General features: G+C 43.1%; 1 protein-coding gene across 2 annotated transcripts in view; it reads right to left on the minus strand.

Moving 5' to 3' along the window:
- The window catches only part of HCN1 (hyperpolarization activated cyclic nucleotide gated potassium channel 1), a 308,517-nt gene extending 289,592 nt beyond the window's left edge, over positions 1-18,925 (minus strand). For both annotated transcript variants that reach the window (XM_061617563.1, XM_061617552.1), the window contains exon 1: positions 18,384-18,925. In XM_061617563.1, the coding sequence (XP_061473547.1) occupies positions 18,384-18,760 (377 nt within the window). In that variant the 5' untranslated portion in view covers positions 18,761-18,925. The remainder of the gene's footprint in view (positions 1-18,383) is intronic.
- Between the last annotated feature and the right edge of the window lie 1,088 nt (positions 18,926-20,013).

Below are 20,013 nucleotides of genomic sequence, written 5' to 3' on the forward strand. Positions count from 1 at the left end.
TGTGGGCTCAGTGTGTTTCAACCTAACCAATCCTCCCAGACAAGAACATTAGAGGATTAGAATTGTTCCCTTGATTTACTAGTAGGGATGGAAAGATCTGTCAGTTTCTCATTTTTCCAATCTTAAACTCAGTTCTCCACATTTTTGAAGCAATTTGTGATTTTTTTAAAAAAAAATCCTCATGAAAATTATCATTTTAGTGCAAATTTCTCATAATAGACACATTTTTGTATGCAGTGTTGACAAATGTACACATTTTTGCAAGCAATTTCTCATAATATAATGCATTTTTGTATGTTATTTCCCCTCATATATCCATTTTTATGCCCACTTTCCCCTAACATATGCATTTTTGTAAAAATTGATTGGGTGGCGAACTGCACTGCAAAATTTCAATAAGTGCGAAATTCAAAGGATGGCTGTGTTTTGGTTCTCATACTGTTTTGGAAAGTACAAATTTGATAGATTTGGCTTCAAATGTGAACCAAATTGAATTTCTTGCCCATCCCTGTTTACCAGATCTCTTCTTCTTCTTCTTCTTGCAGCCTCGTAACCCATAAACAAAGGAAGAACTGCACTAGCATTCACCAGGTCATGTGTATTTGCTCTGTCCTAGTTGTTCAGGTATATTACGTTCTTTTAAAATTACAGCCCAACTAAAATAAGGGGATGGAAATTAAAAATGTCAACTCAGATGATCACATCACAGCAGCCAAAGTGCTAAACATTATGCAGCATTATGGAGAGATATGCATAACTGGAATTTTCCAAGTTTGGTTATTAAGACAGAACAGTCTCTAGAATTCTAACCAACTAATTTAAATTCCCTGATTGGCAGCTAGCAAGTATGTCAGTGGCATGACAAACAGGACACATTTCATCACCATAAGAAGGAAGTTTGTAGAACATCAGTGTTTGTAGATGATAGTACACAATTTTACCCTTGCTCTGAAACTCACTATTCTTATGCTTCACTTCAGTAGGAGTACTTAAATCTACAGTGTGTGCATTGAGTTTCAAATACCTAGTCATAACAGCATTTTTATTAAGGGAAGACCTCCAAAATTAAGATATTATCTGTGAAGCTTTTATGCCTGCAGAAATATTGAACCTGAAATGCAAAACTATATAGTAATCAGATACTGAATAATTACATGGGAGAAGGATGGAGTCAGTAGATCATGACAGGGGTCTGGTTGGAATCACTTAACCTGTGCAGCATCAGAAAGGTTTTTTTGGAGGGGGGTTTCAATCAAAACATGTTGAAGGAGCCCTGCACAATAATCTGGTGACTTGTCAGAATGTGATTGCAGTTTAAAGTCAGAACATGCCAAAATTTATTTGTCCCACTTGCCAAGTAGGGAACTCCAGTGTTACCTACAACAGCACAATCTATTCCTAGTGGAGACTGATGGCTCCAATGTCAGTGGGACAGAGAATCCACTCTGGGTTTTACCCCAAACTTTCAAGGAGTTGTCCAAGGTGCTTCAGCTCCTTGAAAGTTTGGACTAAAACCTGGAGTGGATTCACTGTCCCATTGACATCAGAGCCACCAGTTGCCACTGTCTATTCCACATACCATTTGAGCAAAATGTATCTATGGAATCATGATGTACATTCATACTTTGAAACATGTTTCAGCCACACATATCCAGTTTTGTCCGGACCTACTCTACTCCATGGACAAAATACTATTGATTGTAATCTCTCGTTCAGAGTCGCTTGAACTTTTTTTTTTGAGGGGGGAAGATGCTTATTTGGAAATCTAAAAACACTGGTATGGGCATCACAAAATGCCTATTTCACAGAAGTAACCCCCCCCCCAAAAAACAGAAAGAAATATCAACACCCTACAAAACAAGGGGGGGAAACAGACAAAAAACCCAGTAAAATCCTGCAGAACACGCAACCCCCCCAACACATTAAAAAAGATGGATGGGCAGGCGACGTGGCATGTGTTGGAGGGGTGTCTGAGGCAGTAGTGTAGTGGCAAATTCAGAAGTACAGGGTCCCTTCATGATAGTCCTGCCATGTCCCTCACAGCCACACCCCCTTTTCCACTTTCCCTCATCTTCCTTGCTCTCCATGTTCTCCCAGAGTCCACACTCCACTGTAACAGACATCCCTGGGAGCCAATCAGCATGAAAAGAGAGTCTGTGTGTTAGCTACTGAGAAGAGTCTTTTCAGTGCCTGACTCACCTCCTTTTACTCTGATTGGCTCCAATCAGCATGAAGGGACAAAGACTCTTCTTAGTAGCTAACACTCTCCCCTTTCATACTGATTGGCTCATGCATAGGGGCGTGGCTGGAACCCTGCTCTCAAAAAAGTAAAAGTAAGTGCTCTACAACTCCCCTGCCCTGTGACCCCAGATGGCACAAATGACAATCAAGACTTTTTTTTGTCATTAACTTACTTTGCTATGTCTAGAACAAGCCCTCTAGGAATTAGCACTGAAGAGACTCTGCATTTCATAATTGAGATCCAGCCTCTGGGGAAAGTAGAACCAGAGAAAAAGGTGGCTGAAAGTTTTTAGAGAATTAACAAGTTGTCTGTTGTATATTTAATTCCACTGCCACCCAAAAATGTAGGTTAAGCATTTCTCTCAAAAACTTTAAACAAGATGGTTAGAGAAGAACAATCCATAGAGTTTATTACAAGTGAAAGCATGGGAAATATCAAAAGTGACTGTTGCTAAAACTTTGGCTTGGATCCTGAGATAACTGCAAAGTGCTGGTGTTTATATTTAAAGCCCTAAACAGAAGGACAAAAATACCTGAAGGAGCACCTGTCTCTGTGCCAACCTGCCTGTGTCTTAATACCACTGAAAGCAGCTCTTCTCCAGATTCCACAGTCGGGGGGGGGGAACCACAGGCCCAAGGGTCAAATGTAGCCTTCCAGGCCTCTCTTTCTGGTCCTTTGAAATCTCAGGCCACACCCCTTACTCGCCCTGTTTCATACCCTGAGTATTTTTCTCCTGGCTGGAAAAGCAAATTACTGTAATGCATTCTAAGTGGGGCTGCTTTTGAAGACAGTTCAAAAACTGTAGCTGCTACAGACTTCAGTAGCCAGACTGTGATTGGGACAGGACAGTCTGAGCACATAACACCAATTCTGGAACAACTACACTGGCTACCAATTAATTTACGGGCTCAATTCAAATTGCTGGTTTTGACATATAAAGCCTTTTATGGCTCTGTACCCCAAGTCCTCAAGGACTGCCTCTCCTCAAATGTACCAACCCAGACTCTGTGTTTGGCATCTGAGGCCTTTCTTTGTGTGCTCCTCCAAGCAAGATGTGGAGGGTGGTGACACAACAGCAGGCTTTCTCATTGGTGGCCCCCAGCTTATGGAGCGCTCTCCTCAGGAAGGCATGCCTGGTGCCATCATTATCTATTTTTAGGCACCAGGCAAAAACATTTATCTTCTCCCAGGCATTTGGTTCCTAATTTTGGAGGGCTCTGGGAGGGCTCTTGATGTTGTAGCCTCTTATATAACTGCTGTTACATTTATATGTTTTTTAACTTTTTATTTTGTTTAAGTGTTTATACTGATTTTAACTTTTTCCGGATTATAAATTGCTTTGGATTCACTTTTGTGAAGGAGAGTGACTAAATAAATAAATAAAATGTGTCCTTAAACTCTGATAGCACCTCTTGCTTATCCGGATTGGGGATAGAGAGGGATGTGCGAGTGTGTAAAGAAATAACTCTACAAAGGTAAAATTTACAGCCATTGCTCCACCCACTTTTACCTCTAGCACTATCCCCCAATGACATATGGCCTTCAGAAGGTTGGCCAGAAGGGAATCTGGCCCTCAGGTTGGAAAAATGTCCTCACCATGTTCTAGGGCAATTGATTGTGTCCTGATACAGCAGGAAGCTTTCTCTGTTGTACTTGCCCTCCTACTCAGGAGGGTGTGACTGGTACCGACATTATCATCATTTTGGCACAGGTCAAGACAAATTTGGTTGCCCGGGCATTTTAAGAGTCTTAATTGTTTAACCTGTCCTACTGTTGATTGTTTTTAGATGCCTTAGTCAAAACTAGGTGTGGGGAACATTTGGGCCTCCAGACATTGCTGAACTACAATTCCCATCAACCCCAGCAAGCATAGCCAATGACCAGGGATGATGGGAGTTGTAATTCAGCAACATCTGGAGGGCCAAAGGTTCCTCATACCTGATCTAAACCAATGCTTTAGCTATGATGTGAATTTCTCTCTCTGTCTCTCTCTCTCTCTCCTGGAAAGTTTTATGCTACAATTTTTTCTTCTTCAATTATTAGATGGTGGATTATTTTTCTTCAGTTTTATTCTTTCATATAATATACAAATATATAACATACAATATGCAAACAAAAGAGAAAAGAAAAAGATGAAGTAAAGAAAGAACAATAATAAAAGCACACATAATGATACATACTTTCCCCTCTTATTCTGTACTAAATCTCTTTGTAATATGTTTAAAGAAAAACAAATATGCTGTGGTTGCTTTTAATTATATTCCTAATATTGTATTTTATCACTGTGAGCCATCCAGAGAACTTTGTCATTGGGCAGCCAATATAAATACCATTATTTATGGTAAATAAGTAAATAAAGCCACACACACACCCTCTTCAGGCAAACAAGCAGAAATGATAAAATGACTTTGAAGGAGCCTCAAATGGCTCCTCTCCTCCAGTCCTGAACATTTCCTAGCAATAGCCTATTCAATTAACAAAAGAACATAAGAAAAACCCTGCTGGATCAGACCAGAGGCCCATCTAGTCCAGCATCCTGTTCTTAAATTGTTTGAGCAGATATCTACAGGAAGCCCACAAGCAGGGCCTGAATGCAACAACAGTTTCCCACTTTTGATTCCAGCAACTGGTATCCAGAAGCACACTGTCTCCAACAGCTGAGGGAGAATATAACCATCGCGGCCAGTAGCCACTGGTGATTTAATTAGGCCAGGAATATGTTTAATCCTGTTTTAAAGCCATCCAAGTTGGGGGCTATCACTATATCTTGTGGGAACAAATTCCATAGTTTTACTATGTGCTGATTCTTAAAAACCCCAAATAATCTTGTATCCCAGTAGATATTGTCTGCTGCCTTACATTGACTCAGACCAGTGGCCCATCTTGCCCAGGAATGTCTGCTTTCACCAGGACTAGCTTTCCATAGATTAAGGCAGAGGTTTCCCCCAGCACCTGCTTTCTGAGATCCTTTAACTGGAGATGCTGTGCATACATCCCTGAAATGGGCATAGCATATGGGACTGCATCGCTGGAAAAGCGGGGAAAACCAGGAGAGTGATTTTTAAAAATACAAGGAGGGCATGTATGATGGTGGCTGCTAACCCTTCCCTTGGCAGCAACTTGTCACACAAGGATGGACAAATAAACTGGCTAAGAATAAGACAATTTCCTACATTGCTACATGTCAACACTAAAGCAACCAGCAGCTTCTTTTCAAATGCAACTTTTGCCTGCCCAGTGAATATAAAAGCCATATTGACTGGCTTACTAATTTCACAACATGAAGAGGTTTTGCAAAAGCAGTGGCAACTAGTGGCTCCATGTCAGTATGGCAGTGAAATCTGCTCTGGTTTTTAGTGTGAACTACCAAAGAGCTGTCCTTGGTGCTCCTTGGACAGCTCCTTGAAAGTTCGGACTAAAACTTGGAGCGGATTCCACTGCCCCAACATGGAGCTACCATCCGCCACTGCACAAATGAGAGTTTCATGTCACATCATTATATACTGCTATCCTCAAAATCTCTCTCTCTCTCTCTGAAACAGACATGTCTTGCACGCACACACAGACACTACAGTCCTTTCTGTTTTCATTCTCTGTCCTACCCCACATATACACAACTCTGTCATTTCTCACAAATACCCCCATGAGCACTATTTAGCTAGCTCTGATATGCACCAGTCTGAGCTGCTCTCTGGGAAATTGCTCCAGTTCCCAGGAAGCCCTCCCCTCCACGTTAAGGAGACTAGCCCCATCCTTGTTAACACTTATGCTCCCTGTCTTCCTGGGTTTGGCTGTCCATGGGGTTAGGAAATTAGACTTGTGTGAAGCAAATGCAGACTCCGTACAACAAAAGATCCATGTCTGATGTTAGACATGGGTAATTTTGGGGGTGGGTGATGAAGGGTGTGGTAGAGATGACATGTTTTTGATCTAGGGTTATTTTTCTTCAAACTTCCATGATAAGAAGTTTGCTGGAAACCTCAAACAACCTGCTGTGAATCTCAGCAAGAACACTGACTGCTATCCGTATGCAGGGGTGTAGTCATCTGGGGTCATGGGAGGGTGTAGACCCTTTACTTTTTTGGGAGCAGAGTCCTAGCCAGGTCCCTAGGTATGAACCAATTAGCATGAAAAGGGAGTGTGTTAGCTATGGAAGGGAGTCTTCTCTGTGGCTGGCTCCATTCAGCACAACAGGACAAGGACTCTTCTCAATGGCTAACATGCAGCCTTCCCTTTCATGATGATTAGCTCCTAGGGACGTCTGCTGTAATGGAGCGTGGACTCACAAGATGACAGAGAGAGAAAGGAAGATGAGGGAAAGTGGAAAAGGGGGCTTGGCTATGGCAGGGTGTGGCATAACTACCATGAAGGGACCCTGCACTTCTGAATTTGCCACAACACTACTGTCTGTATTTTCCTGGCAAGGTCATTTATACTGTGTAGATTTATTTGAGTGTAGAAAGCCCAGTATTCTGAAAAAAAAATGAGCAAGAGGTTTGGGGAACATGCAAATGAATGTCCCCTAAAGCATGCATAATTCAATTCCAGATGCACATGTGGAGAACCACAAATATTCCCAGTCCTTCCTTAGATCTACATACAGATCAGTGCCCCCAATTCCAGCAAACACAATCTGCTCGCAGAAAGACAGGTCTGCAGCCAAATCTGCAATACTTGCTTTGCCAAGTAAACCTGCCATGTTATAGGAGGACCAAATCCATCAGTTCACATTTCTGTCTGGAAGCGGGTGCAAAGCATGCACGCAGTTTCTTTCTGCTGCTCCTGTGTTGTCTAGATTAAAGTACACAAAAATATAAGTGCCATTCATGGTGATGTATTTTACAGAGTCAGGGACAGATGGAGATCCATCAGTATAGATCCCCTTCCTTTTGTGATCTGAACAGCTACCTTTATTACTGACTACTACATTCACTACTTAAGTTGCAACCCTTTAGATCATTATCCTTGCTATATCCCATGGAAATTAATGGGACTTCTGCAGGTGTAAATTGTCTGAAGGTCTCAGACTAATTCATTGCGCCATGGCCATTTTTAGTAATGCAGCATCAATCAATATAATCTGGAAATGTTAATTGAAGTCAGACCTCACTTCTCTCCTTGAGAAAAAAAGAGAGAAGGACATGAGCAAAGAGGGATTTTCTAAATTAAAATTAGTTTTGCAGTACATGCTGTTGTGAAGCAGAAGATAATCCCCATCACTTCTAAACTGAGTAACAGTGCTTTTGTTTGTTTGTTTTTCTTTCCAATTATTGCTCTGTATGCTCACTAGTTACTGTAGGAGACTATGAATGTAAGATTATTTCAGCAAGTAACAGTAATGCAGGTATACCAACACAGACATTGCTTCCCAAACATTCTGAGTAAGCAACTGTGGAGCCTCTATGAACATGTATGTTGACAGTGGAACAGGCTTCCTTGGAAGGCAGTGGACCTTCCTTCATTAAAGTTTTTAAGCAGAGTCTGGGTAGGGATGCTGTAGCAGTAGTTTTTCTGCATCAGCAGGGGGTGGATTACATGACCTCCGAGACCCTTCCAGCATTATTATCCTATTAGAAACCTGCCGCCATGAATGAAAAAGTCTCTTTTAAAACTTCAAGACCCAAAGTCCAGTTTACGTTCACACAAGAGCATACACACGTCCAAAGGTATTGTTTGAAAACATAACTCTTAACATATTCTTGTAGGCAGAGCACTAGCAAAGTGGTTCTTTGGACCTTGATTAAAGAAGAGTGATGCCATGGAACTACCACCCAACCAGTGGTACACAAGGACTGCAAGATTTAGCAATTAATAATGAGAATCATGGGAGGAGGGAGGCAAATCATCCTCACAAAATATCTTGATACAGGGAATTACTAAATTTTATTTATTTAGAAGATGTACAAACCACTTAAACACACAGCTCTCTAAGCAGTGAACAAATAAAATGGTAGCTAAAACACAGCTAAAATCCACAAAACAATTTAAACACATTGTTAAAATTGTTAAAACAAACCTAGGTAAATTATGATAAAGTGATAATGCCAGGATAAAATACTTATCAATATGCATGAGTTTAAACCTGAACATAATTCTTATTAAGCCATAAATCTATTCATTCTTATAAGGTTGATTATTATAAGACAGGCACCACAGCTCAGTGGAAGAGCACATGCCTGGCTGGAATGGAGGGTTGACAGTGCATGCAAATATCCATAGAAACTTACCTATGTACAAAGATAAAATACACATTCATTGCCTCTGGCCTCACCCACTACTAGCATGTGTCTCCCAGGAGGCTACCCAAAAGAGAATGTGGCACACACCTGGTTTAAGGCATATAAACGTCTGTGCTGAGTATTTCATTGAGAGTGGACTGCCTTCAAGTCAATCCTGACTTAAGGCAACCCTATGAATAGGGTGTTCATGGTAAGCGGTATTCAGAGGGGATTTACCATTGCCTTCCTCTGAGGCTAGTCCTCCCCAGCTGGCTAGGGCCTGCTCAGCTTGCCACAGCTGCACAAGCCAGCCCCTTCCTTGTCCGCAACTGCCAGCTGGGGGGCAACTGGGGTCCTTGGGACTATGCAGCTTGCCAACGGCTGCACAGGTGGCAGGACATGTAACGCCTGAGCCACTCACTGTGGGGGTGATATTTAGTTGGCCCTTGACACCCAGGAGACACGAGCAGGGATTTGAACTCACAGACTCTGGACTCTCAGCCAGGCTCTCCTCCCCACTGTGCTATAACAACCTCTTTCATTGAGAGTATAAAGGTCTAGTTGTCTAAATGAATACACACGTGAGTGGAACCCAACAACAGTTCATTTCCAGGGACATTTCTGCAACTTTTTGAAGGCAACAGAATGAAAACCAGTTTAGTCACTCAGCTGAAACCAAAAGGCTTGCATAGGATCAAAGGACAAGAGCACCTTTGTGCAAGAGAAAACTGCTGCACACAGCATCAGTGTCACAGCTGGAGTGTGAAGAAAGAAGTGGATGCATTCAGCCAAAGTTTTATCATGCTACTTACATAATGGTTTGCTAATTAGACCTTAATTCCCAGGAGATGTAGACATTCTTCTTGGTCTTCCTTTGAAAATAAATTAAAAGATCAATTTCTTCTCTCTGCTTTAGGATGTATCCATTGTATATGTATACACATAAGCACACACCTATCTGTTTTATGCATCTGAAACCTACCTAAACATATGCCACAGACCTATCTGTTAAGCTTTAAAGGTACCCTTGATATTTCCTTTGAAGAGACCACCAGGGAGAAGAAAACAAACTGGTCTCTGATGGTACAAGCTTATATAGCACCTGGAAAATTTTGTTCCATCAGAACACAGTGATGGAGCAGAGAAACCGTGCAACGACATAGGCAAACCCAAGCTGCTGCAAATAAAAACATGAGAACTACAATACCATTAGGAAAAAATACGAAATATATTTGCTTAGAGGTTTTGCGGGGGGGGGGGTTTCAATGAAGCGGGTTATAAATCTGTCTAAATAAAATAAATATTTTTAAAAAGAAATCCAGCAATGACCATTACATTATTCAATGATCATTTACAATACTGTTGCATTGTGTACACACACACACACAGGAAATACACGAAGACAATCTTTATATCATCAAAATGTTTATCATTTTAAGTGACCATTTTCTAGTTATTTTGGACTAGGCAACATATTACTATTATTATTTCATTTCTATACTAAAAGCGCCTATAAAATATACCTCTATTGTGTCGACACTTAGAAAAGAAAAGCACTACTGTAGTCAAACAGTCCAAAACATTTCTGTAAAATGCACTCTTAAACATATGGTCAACTTGTGCTATGTAAATTATTGTTTCTCCTAATATTGAGGAGGGGGTCTTCTATTAACTATTAATAATTTAGGGCACAATCCAGCTTGCATATACACTGTGCTCTGGGGAGTTGGATAAAGTGGATCAACAGCTGAGCCAGACAGATCCCGGCTGAGCCAGGCTACTCCAGTGTAAGTCCCTCAGCCTGGCTCAGCCGGGCCAGCCCAGCTGAGCCAAGACCCAGCCGGCTTGGTTGAGACTGGCACAAGTGCAGCTGATGTAAGCTGGCACAGGGCCCCAAAAAGGGGTGTCTCAGGGGGGGTCTGTGGAGAGGCTGAGTTGAGGGCCGCATCCAACTCGTGTTTGGAGCGCTTCTGCACTGGGAAAAAGGTTGGTCTAAGAAAATAATTGCAATAGAAGTCAATAAAAAAAAAGGTAAAGGTGTCACCGCACTTATAGTGCAAGTCGTTTCTGACTCTTAGGGTGACGTCTTGCGATGCTTACTAGGCAGACCGTATATATGGGGTGGGATTGCCAGTTCCTTCCCCGGCCTTTCTTTACCCCCCAGTATATGCCGGGTACTCATTTTACCAACCATGCATGGACGGAAGGCTGAGTGGACCTCGACCCCTTTTACCGGAGGATTCGACTTCCTCCTTCCGTTGGAATCGAACTCCAGCCATGAGCAGAGCTTCGGCTGCGTTACCACCACTTACCATCCCCAGTAGGGATATTTGGGAGAGCAGGCTTTTACTTTCTGTTCCCTGCATGCATATCCTGGCTGAGCCGGCGTTCAGCCAACCCAGAGGCTCCTGAAAGGCAAATGAGTGTGCCAGAACTTTACGCTGGCTTCCCCTGAGTTGGATTGCTCTGTTAGAAATGAGCCCTGCAAGAAACAGGAAGAAGGAGCAGCAGAAGGAAGATTTGTGTCTCTGCTCTACTCCGTTCTCACAACGCTGCCTCTCTCTCCTACCTACACTCCCCCGCTCACTTGAGTTTCCACACATAACGCAGAGACACGCACCCTGCTGCCTCCCACACAAACAACCTCACAGACAGGTACAGTTTTCCGCTTCTCTCCCACTGCTTCATCCTGCTTGCGGCTCCCTCTTCTTCCTCACTTGCCAACTCCATTGAGAGAAACAGCCTGCAGCAGATGAATCAAATACCAAGCTGCTTGCTTTGGGGTTGGGAAGCTCAGCCCTAAGTTGAGCAGGTTCTTGGACTGGGCTGGTAGAAGTAGCATGTCCACTCCACCAACCCCTTCACTCGCCCCGTTTCAGGAGTAGGATCGCCTGCAACATGTACAGCAAGAGATGAGCTGATGGAAAGAAATGTAGTAGGCCTGAGTGCCTGATCACCAGCTCAGCATCCTGTATGCTGCTTAGGGCCCAGATCCAGGGAGCTGATTCAGGCTCTTGGGAGAGTAATGGAAGCTACCTTATACTGAGTCAGACCACTGGTCCATCAAGCTCAATATTGTTGACACTGACGGGCAACAGCTCTCCAGGGTTTAAAAAGGGGACATTCCCGGCCCTGCCTGGAGATAGGGTTGAACCTGGAACCTTCTGCACTTTATTTATTTATTTACTAAATTTATATTCCACCCTTCCTCTCAAATGGAGCCTAGCAAATGTTCTACCACTGAGCAAAGCAGATGCTCTACCACTGAGCTTGTGGACTTTCCTCAACCTAATTACGAGGCCAGCTCCGGAGAGCATTGACCATGGATTCACTCTGAAGCGCATGTTAAACACTAAGCATAGTTAAGGCTGACGAATGAAGCACTGCAAGATTTGCATCTGAGAGAGAAGGAGTGCATGGCTCACCCTGATCCCTTAACCATGGTAAAGAGATTGGGTGAATATCATCAGACGAGTGTTCCATTCCATCTCACATCATGCACTTGTTTGGGGAGGGGAGAAGAAGTCAAACTTGGACATAGTGTGTCAAAGGAATACTTTGTCTGAGTCCCATTCCTCTTAATTTCCCCCACAATCGTTTTGGTAGCAGAGAGTGCAAGGGGGATCTCCAAGTATGGAAAACATATAGGAAGAATATGCTTATCACTGAAGCCTGTTCAGTTACAAAGTAAATGTAAAATAACACAAGAACTGAATTACCAGAAAATGATCACCATCACAATTTCCTCCAAAAGGAACATTATGTATCTCCTTCTTCATGTTCTTTCATGAAAGAACAGGGCATGTTTAGCCTTGAGAAGAGAAGACTGAGGGGAGATATGGTAACACTCTTCAAGTACTTGAAAGGTTGTCACACAGAGGAGGGCCAGAGTGCAGGACACAGAATAACGGGCTGAACTTAAAGGAAGCCAGATTTTGGCTGAACTTCAGAAAACATTTCTTAACTGTTAGAGCAGCACAACAATGGAACCAATTACTTAGGGAGGTGGTGGGCTCTCCAACACTGGAGGCATTCAAGAGGCACCTGGACAGCCACCTGCTGGGTATGCTTTAAGCTGGATTCTTGCATTGAGCAAGGAGTTGGACTTGATGGTCTTATAGGCCCCTTCCAACTCTACTATTCTATGATTCTATGAGCTTCCCATAAGCATCTAGTTGGCCACCTTGAGAACAGAGTGTTTCCCTGTATGGATTGTCTTCTAATTTATCTAAAGTCAAAGTTTCACTGACCCTTGATGATAACCTAGAGCAGCTTTCCCCCAAACTGGTGCTTTCTAGATATTTTGGACCACAACTCCCATCATCCCTGACCATTGGCCATGAAGGGTCAGGATGATGAGGAATTTGAGTCGAACAACATCTGGATGGCACCAGGTTTGCTCAGCTTGTAGAAACACAAGATGCCTATAAGCGCAATTCAAAGAGGAAAACTGGGGATTTCTTACATTGTTTTGGTTTCAGTGGGGCTCAGTGTTTCTTATATAGTTATGTTCCACTGATATCTGTGGCACATAGATGTGCTTAGATTTCTGCAGGCATAATTTGTTGGATTGCATTTGCAATTTAAGAGGATCATAATAAAATGGAATTAATTGTTTCACTTAAAGCTACTAATGGAGCTTTCAAGGTAAATACCTTGTAGAACAATTATGTATTAACACCAAAATTAGTTGTAATGTTTTATTAAATTGTATTAATCAATTTTCAAAAATTACAGACAGTTATTTCAAACATTGTATGAAACTGAATGCAACAGAGAAGTCTGTGGCCACAGAAGGAAAGAAAAAGTTAGAATCTGCGATATATCCACTTCTTCCAGGTAACATCTGAAGTCACAAGTCATGCATCTCTCCCATAAAAAAATGTGCAAGTGCAGATATACATCTAGCTTATGGAAGACCTGCACAACTTCAGACCATTACCTGGAAACACGGGCAAAGGATGCATGAATTAGTCACACATCCCCCTTTCAGCAATCCCAGTTAATGTCCAAAGATTTCTGAAGGTCATATTCTAACCTTTGCAACAGATCTTTCTCATGAGTGTGATTAATGCCAGTGCCCATTAGGAGTAGGAACCTTGTTGTTAGGGAGTCGCATGACCAGTTGTAATGCACTGGCAGGCCACTTCAAGGAACACATGATCATTTCCATCCTTCACAGACAGGTATATTGTTTCTTATATCCAGCTACAACCTTGCTCTCTCACCATTCAACTCTCAGACCCAACACTGTGCATTTCCCTATTAAACCTATACCCAGATCCCTTAAGCCTTCTAGCCTTGTCAGTTACTTGTTAGAGAGATGGAACTTCAGATAGACCAAAACCAGGCAGGTGGAAAAAGAGGAAGAAGCCAGATAGGGAAAGTAGATGGATCTGGGGCTGATTTTATTCAGCATAGTATATATCAGGAGCAGAACTCATTTCATTACTATCAAAATCCATTTAGTTCATAAGCATAGTATTTAGCTTGACTCACATTATACAGCAAGTGTAAAATTTAATCTGTCAATTAAGCATGAAGGTAACTTTGCTAATATGAAGAATAAGACTATCCATCAAAACAGAATTGCTTCATGCATACGTGAACCACATGCACACAGGAAATGCCAATGGAACTACATAGCAAAAGGTTCTATTTGTAGACCAATCACAAATATAAAAGTGGCTCTCGAAAAAGCTCTATAGTGATGACCCTGCAAGATGGACTCAGGTTCCTGCCAGTGGTAGGCTCTGAACTGACAATGTAAGGTTCATTGATAAGCATGATGTCAAGCTTGTTTCACTGTGCGGATAGAATTGCAGATTCATTTAAAAAAAAATAGGCATAAGCAGGACAAAGGTAAAGCCCATCATTTTGCTTGTTAGAATGTGGGTAGTGAGAAAGTGTCTCTTCTCATTCATTTTCCTGAATAGTTCATTATTGCTGACCCAGAGCAGATACGTAAGAGAAGAACTGATTCATACTCAAGTTCCTCTTTGTACCAGATTTTAAGACACAGATATAAGATACACGTGTAGTGCCATGCGGCCTTTGACAGCTAAAATAAATGTGTATTAGAACCCATCCTATTCTTCTGATTGCAAATTGTTTAAACTGATACTAATCTTGTATTTTTATATTGTTAGAATCTTGCCTGGGACCTTATGGTGAAGGGCGAGCAAGAGATTTCAGCATTAATTACAACGGCAACCATCACACACATGTGCAAACAAGACAGCAGTGATCAGGTATTGACTGCATGTACACTGCAGTAAAAAATGGCAATTTTGGGTGTGTGAGTGCACACACACACCATTCACCACTGACAGCAACGTATATATATTTTGATTTTTTTAAAATAGTGCACCCAAGTTTAAAAAGAAAACTGTAGACCAGCCTCAGGAATCTGCCACTCACTTCACAGAGTTGTTCCATATTTTCAGTAGGCTCTCAGTAATAGGGCAGCTCACTGAAATAATCATACTCTGCATCCATTTGTCTATGGTCCATCATCTCCAGGGTGCCTGGAGTCCCTTAATTTCTTAAACAGGCAAATACACTGTTTATATACCATTTCTGCAATGTACAGCCCTTCAACAAGCTTTCCTTTCAAATTTGCTGATTATTACAGATGAAGATAGACTAGTATAATTTATGACAGCACTGCTCAGTGAAAGTCAGAGATAGCCACTGAGTTACTACCACCCAGTAAAGATGTTTATTAGAAACCACCTTTCCCTATCACATATCCTCAAATACATAGGGATTTCTTCAATCAAATGCCTGGTCTTATTGAGATGTCATATATAATCAGCCCAAGATTTATTACAAAGACTTTTAAATGGATGGATTTCAAAACAGACAATACCCTTAGTATATGAAATGCCATGATGCTCTAAGAATGTACAACATTTGTATAGAAATCCATTACCTAAACATCTGAAACCTTGTAATTAGTAAATGATATGTAAAAGTTAAATGTCTTAGCATCTTCTCTATGGTTATACACATTTGGACAAAGTGATCCAACAGTCTCTGGAGATGCATTTTTCTATTAAATTAAAAGTATGTTGATTCTGTATAGCTTTTAATCAAACTAGTCTTTTCCAAATTTAGGCAGCACTTTCCCCCCACCTCTCTTCAATCTACCCAACCCTCAAGCAAGGCACAACAGTTTTTTTTTTAGTCTACCTGACAGATCTCATGAATATGAACTGTTCCAAGCCAACTATTCATGGCATGTCTCCAAAGGTCACTGATACTTAATTCTGCTTTTCGCTTTTGACATCCTCTGTCCTCTTTCACACATATGAGAGGAAAAACTACATTTGCTATGGTATAGATGGGAGCAGACATGATGTACACTATGGAAATGACAAGGTCACAGATTCCAAGGTTAAAGCTGGGATTTCCAGACGCATTATTATTCAATACCCTGGATAGCTCCCAGTTAGGGACAGTGAAGAAATTCTACCAGTTATGCTATTTCTCCACTCATATGCTATTTCTCCACTCCTTCATCCCTCCGGCACATAACAGTATAGCTCAAGGAGACATTGCTCTCTAGATGACTTTCAAGCACCAAGTAAATTAATGACAAATCCTATGTTTGCCAAAAATCATTAAGCAAAATCCCAGTTGCCCTCAATGCATGTAATCCTTTTTGTGTGTCTGTTTCATTTTTTTCTAATCAAGCTAATAGCATTGCCATTCCAAAAGTATCTGGAAAGAGCTAAAAATGTGAGTTTACTGTCAGACAAAAAAAAAGCTTTCACACGCATATCGGATTGAGCCAAGATAACAAGCAGTGCACACTTTAACCAAGGGGCTCAGTCTTGCATATACATGTTTTTAAACTTCCCATGATATACCATGATATACCATGACTCAAGACATAAAGGCTTTCTGTTTCAGAGCAACACGCACAACAAAGGCAAGAGTCCCATTTCTGTTTTCCTTTTTGAATTTCTTTTGTCTTGTTTCTGACATGCAGCATTAAGGCACGGAGGCATGAAGGAACTAAAGTTTTAATCAAAGAACCTAAAGCCTCATGAAGACGGTATTCTCTATGTGCAGAGGCAGAGGGGGGGTAGATCAAGATTGTGCCAGATGACCCTGCACAGTAAACAGTCCCCCACAAGGACAGAACATCCATGTAGCAACCAAAAATGTAGGCCCTATTTGGAAAATCACAATTACACCACTTTGAAGACAACACACCCAACATGCCAGGTGTGCCAAGGGGGCGGAGCCAACTGTGAAGATTACAATCTTCTCTCCCACCCCCAACAATGCCTAGAAAAGAACATATGCACAGGGCTTTGGTCAAGGTCAGTTGCATTGTTTCCATACTCAGCATCATACAAAGAAAATTCAAAATAAAGCTAAGCTTTATTTAAGCAAACTAAAACTATCCTCCTAGAACAGCTGGATGGGGAACAATTACTTGCCATGACTTTGAATGTGCATAAGAGTGGGATACATATTTTTAGATGTTTGCAGTTTCTGAGTTTGAACATCTCCACATCCCAGTTTCCATACAGTTCTTCCATGATAGTGAACAGTCACTAGCTTATTCTTCACAGATGCAGAGATTATAAACCAAGAAATACTCCCTAAATTGGGGGTGAGGGGGAAGGGATCGAATCATATTTCAGACTTTATCCTCGGCCTGCCATTGTTACTTTTTCTGTGCAATGCTTCATTTTACTGGAATGCCAACAAGCACCCGATAAAATTTCTAGCATCCTTGGAGGGCAAGGTTCCCTTATATCCTACACATGAAAAAAGGATGTGAGAGTTCTCTTTAAACATGAAATAATCTAGCCTCCACCTCCAAAGGGCAAGACTGAGAGGTGAGCAGTAAGTAGCATCTGCCATCTGGGTTCAGTGAAAACAAACTTGAGAGTGGGCACATTGTGTTCTGTGCAGCCAGTGGTAAGAAAGCCTAGCCCTTTGTGGGGCTTGATGATGGTGTTCAAGAGGGAGATCCGTGCCTCAGAGATGAAGAGTTTCATGGGGAACTGAAGCAATGCAGATTGGTAAAGACCCATATCAGCAGGTGGGGCCTGAAAGAGAAGCACGTTCATGTTCCACTACATAGTCCAGGGATGAGGAACCTCCAGCCCTCCAGATGTTGTTGGACTCCAGATCCCATCAGCCCCAGACAGAGCAGCCAATAGTCAGAGGTGATGACGGCTGTAGCCCAATGTCTGTAAGGCTACTGGTAGTTCCTTGTCTGCCAAGGAAGAGGGCCGTGGGACCCTGAGCTCCAAAGACCTAGGGACCCGTCTAACACTCCAGTCCTATGCACAGCATACCTGGGAATAAACCCCGCTGAACATTGAATAATGCTGCAAAGGGCAAGATTTTCAATAAAATAAAATAATCTGGGCTTCTGTGTACGCAGGAGGGAAAGACAGGTGGAAATGAGTAGAAAAGGAAGGCTAAAGTTGAGCACTTTGGGCAGTGACCAACAACATCCTTTTCTGTGCTCTCCATCCTAGTACTTTGTATGTTCTTTACCTGAGTGCAGATAAGGACTTTGTGTGTGTGGGGGGGGAGGAAATATATGGTGTGAGACAAAGCTCAGGGAAATGCATTTTGCCAGAGTCCACAACTCTGAGCCTAAGCACATTGTTGATGCAAGTTGGATGGAGAGCCAGACAGAGGAGGAAAGGCAACATTTATTTTCCCAGGAGGGTCAACTTAGGCTGCCCACTTCTAGGGTTGATATCACGACTGTGTCCAGCGCCTTATAGCTGGTGGGCAAACACCCAAGCGGCAGAACAAGGGCTTTGCTTGGGCAGAGCTGACACATGTCTTTTTGGCCCACGCAGACACACAGGCACCCATAACCCCCGGAACATTTCATTCCTCCCCGCCCTCTCCCAAAACACAGCCCATCGGACGACCCTCACCTGAAGTCGCTGTAGGGATGGATGATCCAGAATCCTGCAGTTTTAACCCTTTCCTGCTCCTTCTCCACCGCCTTCTGGCTACCGAACATGCGGAGGGAGAATTTGTTGACCCCGGGCTGCAGCATGGAGGTGAGCTGCCGCTGCATGAAGCCGTATTGCCGCCGGGAGTCGTCGGCGTCGTGAAAGCCCACCATGGGCTCCTCGCCGCCGCCGTCCACTTTGAAACACACCGAGTTGCCATGGTCCTTGAGGCTCCCGCCGGCGCCCGGGCTGCCCAGCGCCTTGTCCGCCGCCGGCTTCGCCTGGACGCAGGCGTTGGCGCTGGGACTGCCGTCGTCCCGGCTACCGGGCGAGGAGCCGGGCTTGCTGCCCTCCATGCCGCTGCCCTGCGTCCGGGAGAGCGCTCCAGCGGGGGGGAGGAGGAGGAGGAGGAGGGAGGGAGGGAGAGAGAGAGAGCCAGCCAGCCAGGCGAGCCGGCTCCCTCTGTCCAGCGGAGGCGGCTACTGCTGCTGCTGCCCGCCCTTCAGCGGCTCCTCATCCCCTTCTGCCGCTCCTGGCATTGCAAGCCCAGCCAAGACATTGCAAGCCAGACACGGTGACCGACGGGAGAGGGGTGGAGGGAGAGACAAGCGGGAGGCTCCCTTCGCGCGCCCTCTACTGGCGGCCGCGTCGCAGCGCGCCGCTCCGCGCTTTGTGCCCGCTTCCCTTGGCTTGACATTGAGCGACCCGACCGAGCCCTTGAGGGAGAGGGGACGGGGGGAGGGGGAGGAGCGCGCTGCTAGACAGCTTGCCCTGAGCCAGCGTTTTCTTCCCCCGCCTCCCAAGGAAAGGTCCTGGGGCTCAAAAGCTGGCCTTGCTTGCCCCTTCTCGTCTTTGTGAAGAACTCCTGAGTCCCTGCGTGCTTGCTGTGAAGGACGGCTTCGGAGGTTGTGGATTATGCGTGCCTCAAGTGCTTTCCCGACGGGGGGTTCAAATAATCCCGTTCCCCTCCCAGGTGTGGCCAATGGAAATGTTTTGCTGTAGGCGACTAGTGCGCTCACAGCCTTAGATTGCCAATCGAGTTATTGCAACAAAGGGCGCTTCCCGGAGACCAGTTTATGGAGCATCGCCCTGATTTGTTTGCAGGGAAGTCCTTGTCTGTTTAATGCGCCTTCACTCTGATGGGGTTGCAGAGAATTAAAGGACGTTGCATGGAAGGAAGCAAGTCTTCCATTGCCTGAGCCTTCCTGCCACTTTCCTTATAGCCTAAAAAGTCAGATCTTTTGGGAAGTGGGTTTGTTGTGCAATTGTTGTTGTTGTTTCTTTGTTTAATTAAGTTTTTATACTGCCCCATAGCCGAAGCTGTCTGGGCGGTTTACAACATAAAAATCAGTATACAAAATACAGTTCATATTTATTACAATTAAGAGGAAAAGCAATACATCACATTTTAAATACACATAACTAAATAATAAACAATAAATCTCAACAATGTACATAACATAATAACAGCACAAACAAAACCAACCAAATATAACAGTTAAACAAATATGTAAAAAAAATCTCTAATGTTGTTGCTTCTGACATTTATTACCACCCTTCACCCAAAGGTTACAGGACAGGTTACAACAATGTTAAAAATCCAGCAATA

Source organism: Rhineura floridana, chromosome 1 (genome assembly GCF_030035675.1).
Source record: "Rhineura floridana isolate rRhiFlo1 chromosome 1, rRhiFlo1.hap2, whole genome shotgun sequence".
NCBI classification, from domain to species: Eukaryota; Metazoa; Chordata; class Lepidosauria; order Squamata; family Rhineuridae; genus Rhineura; species Rhineura floridana.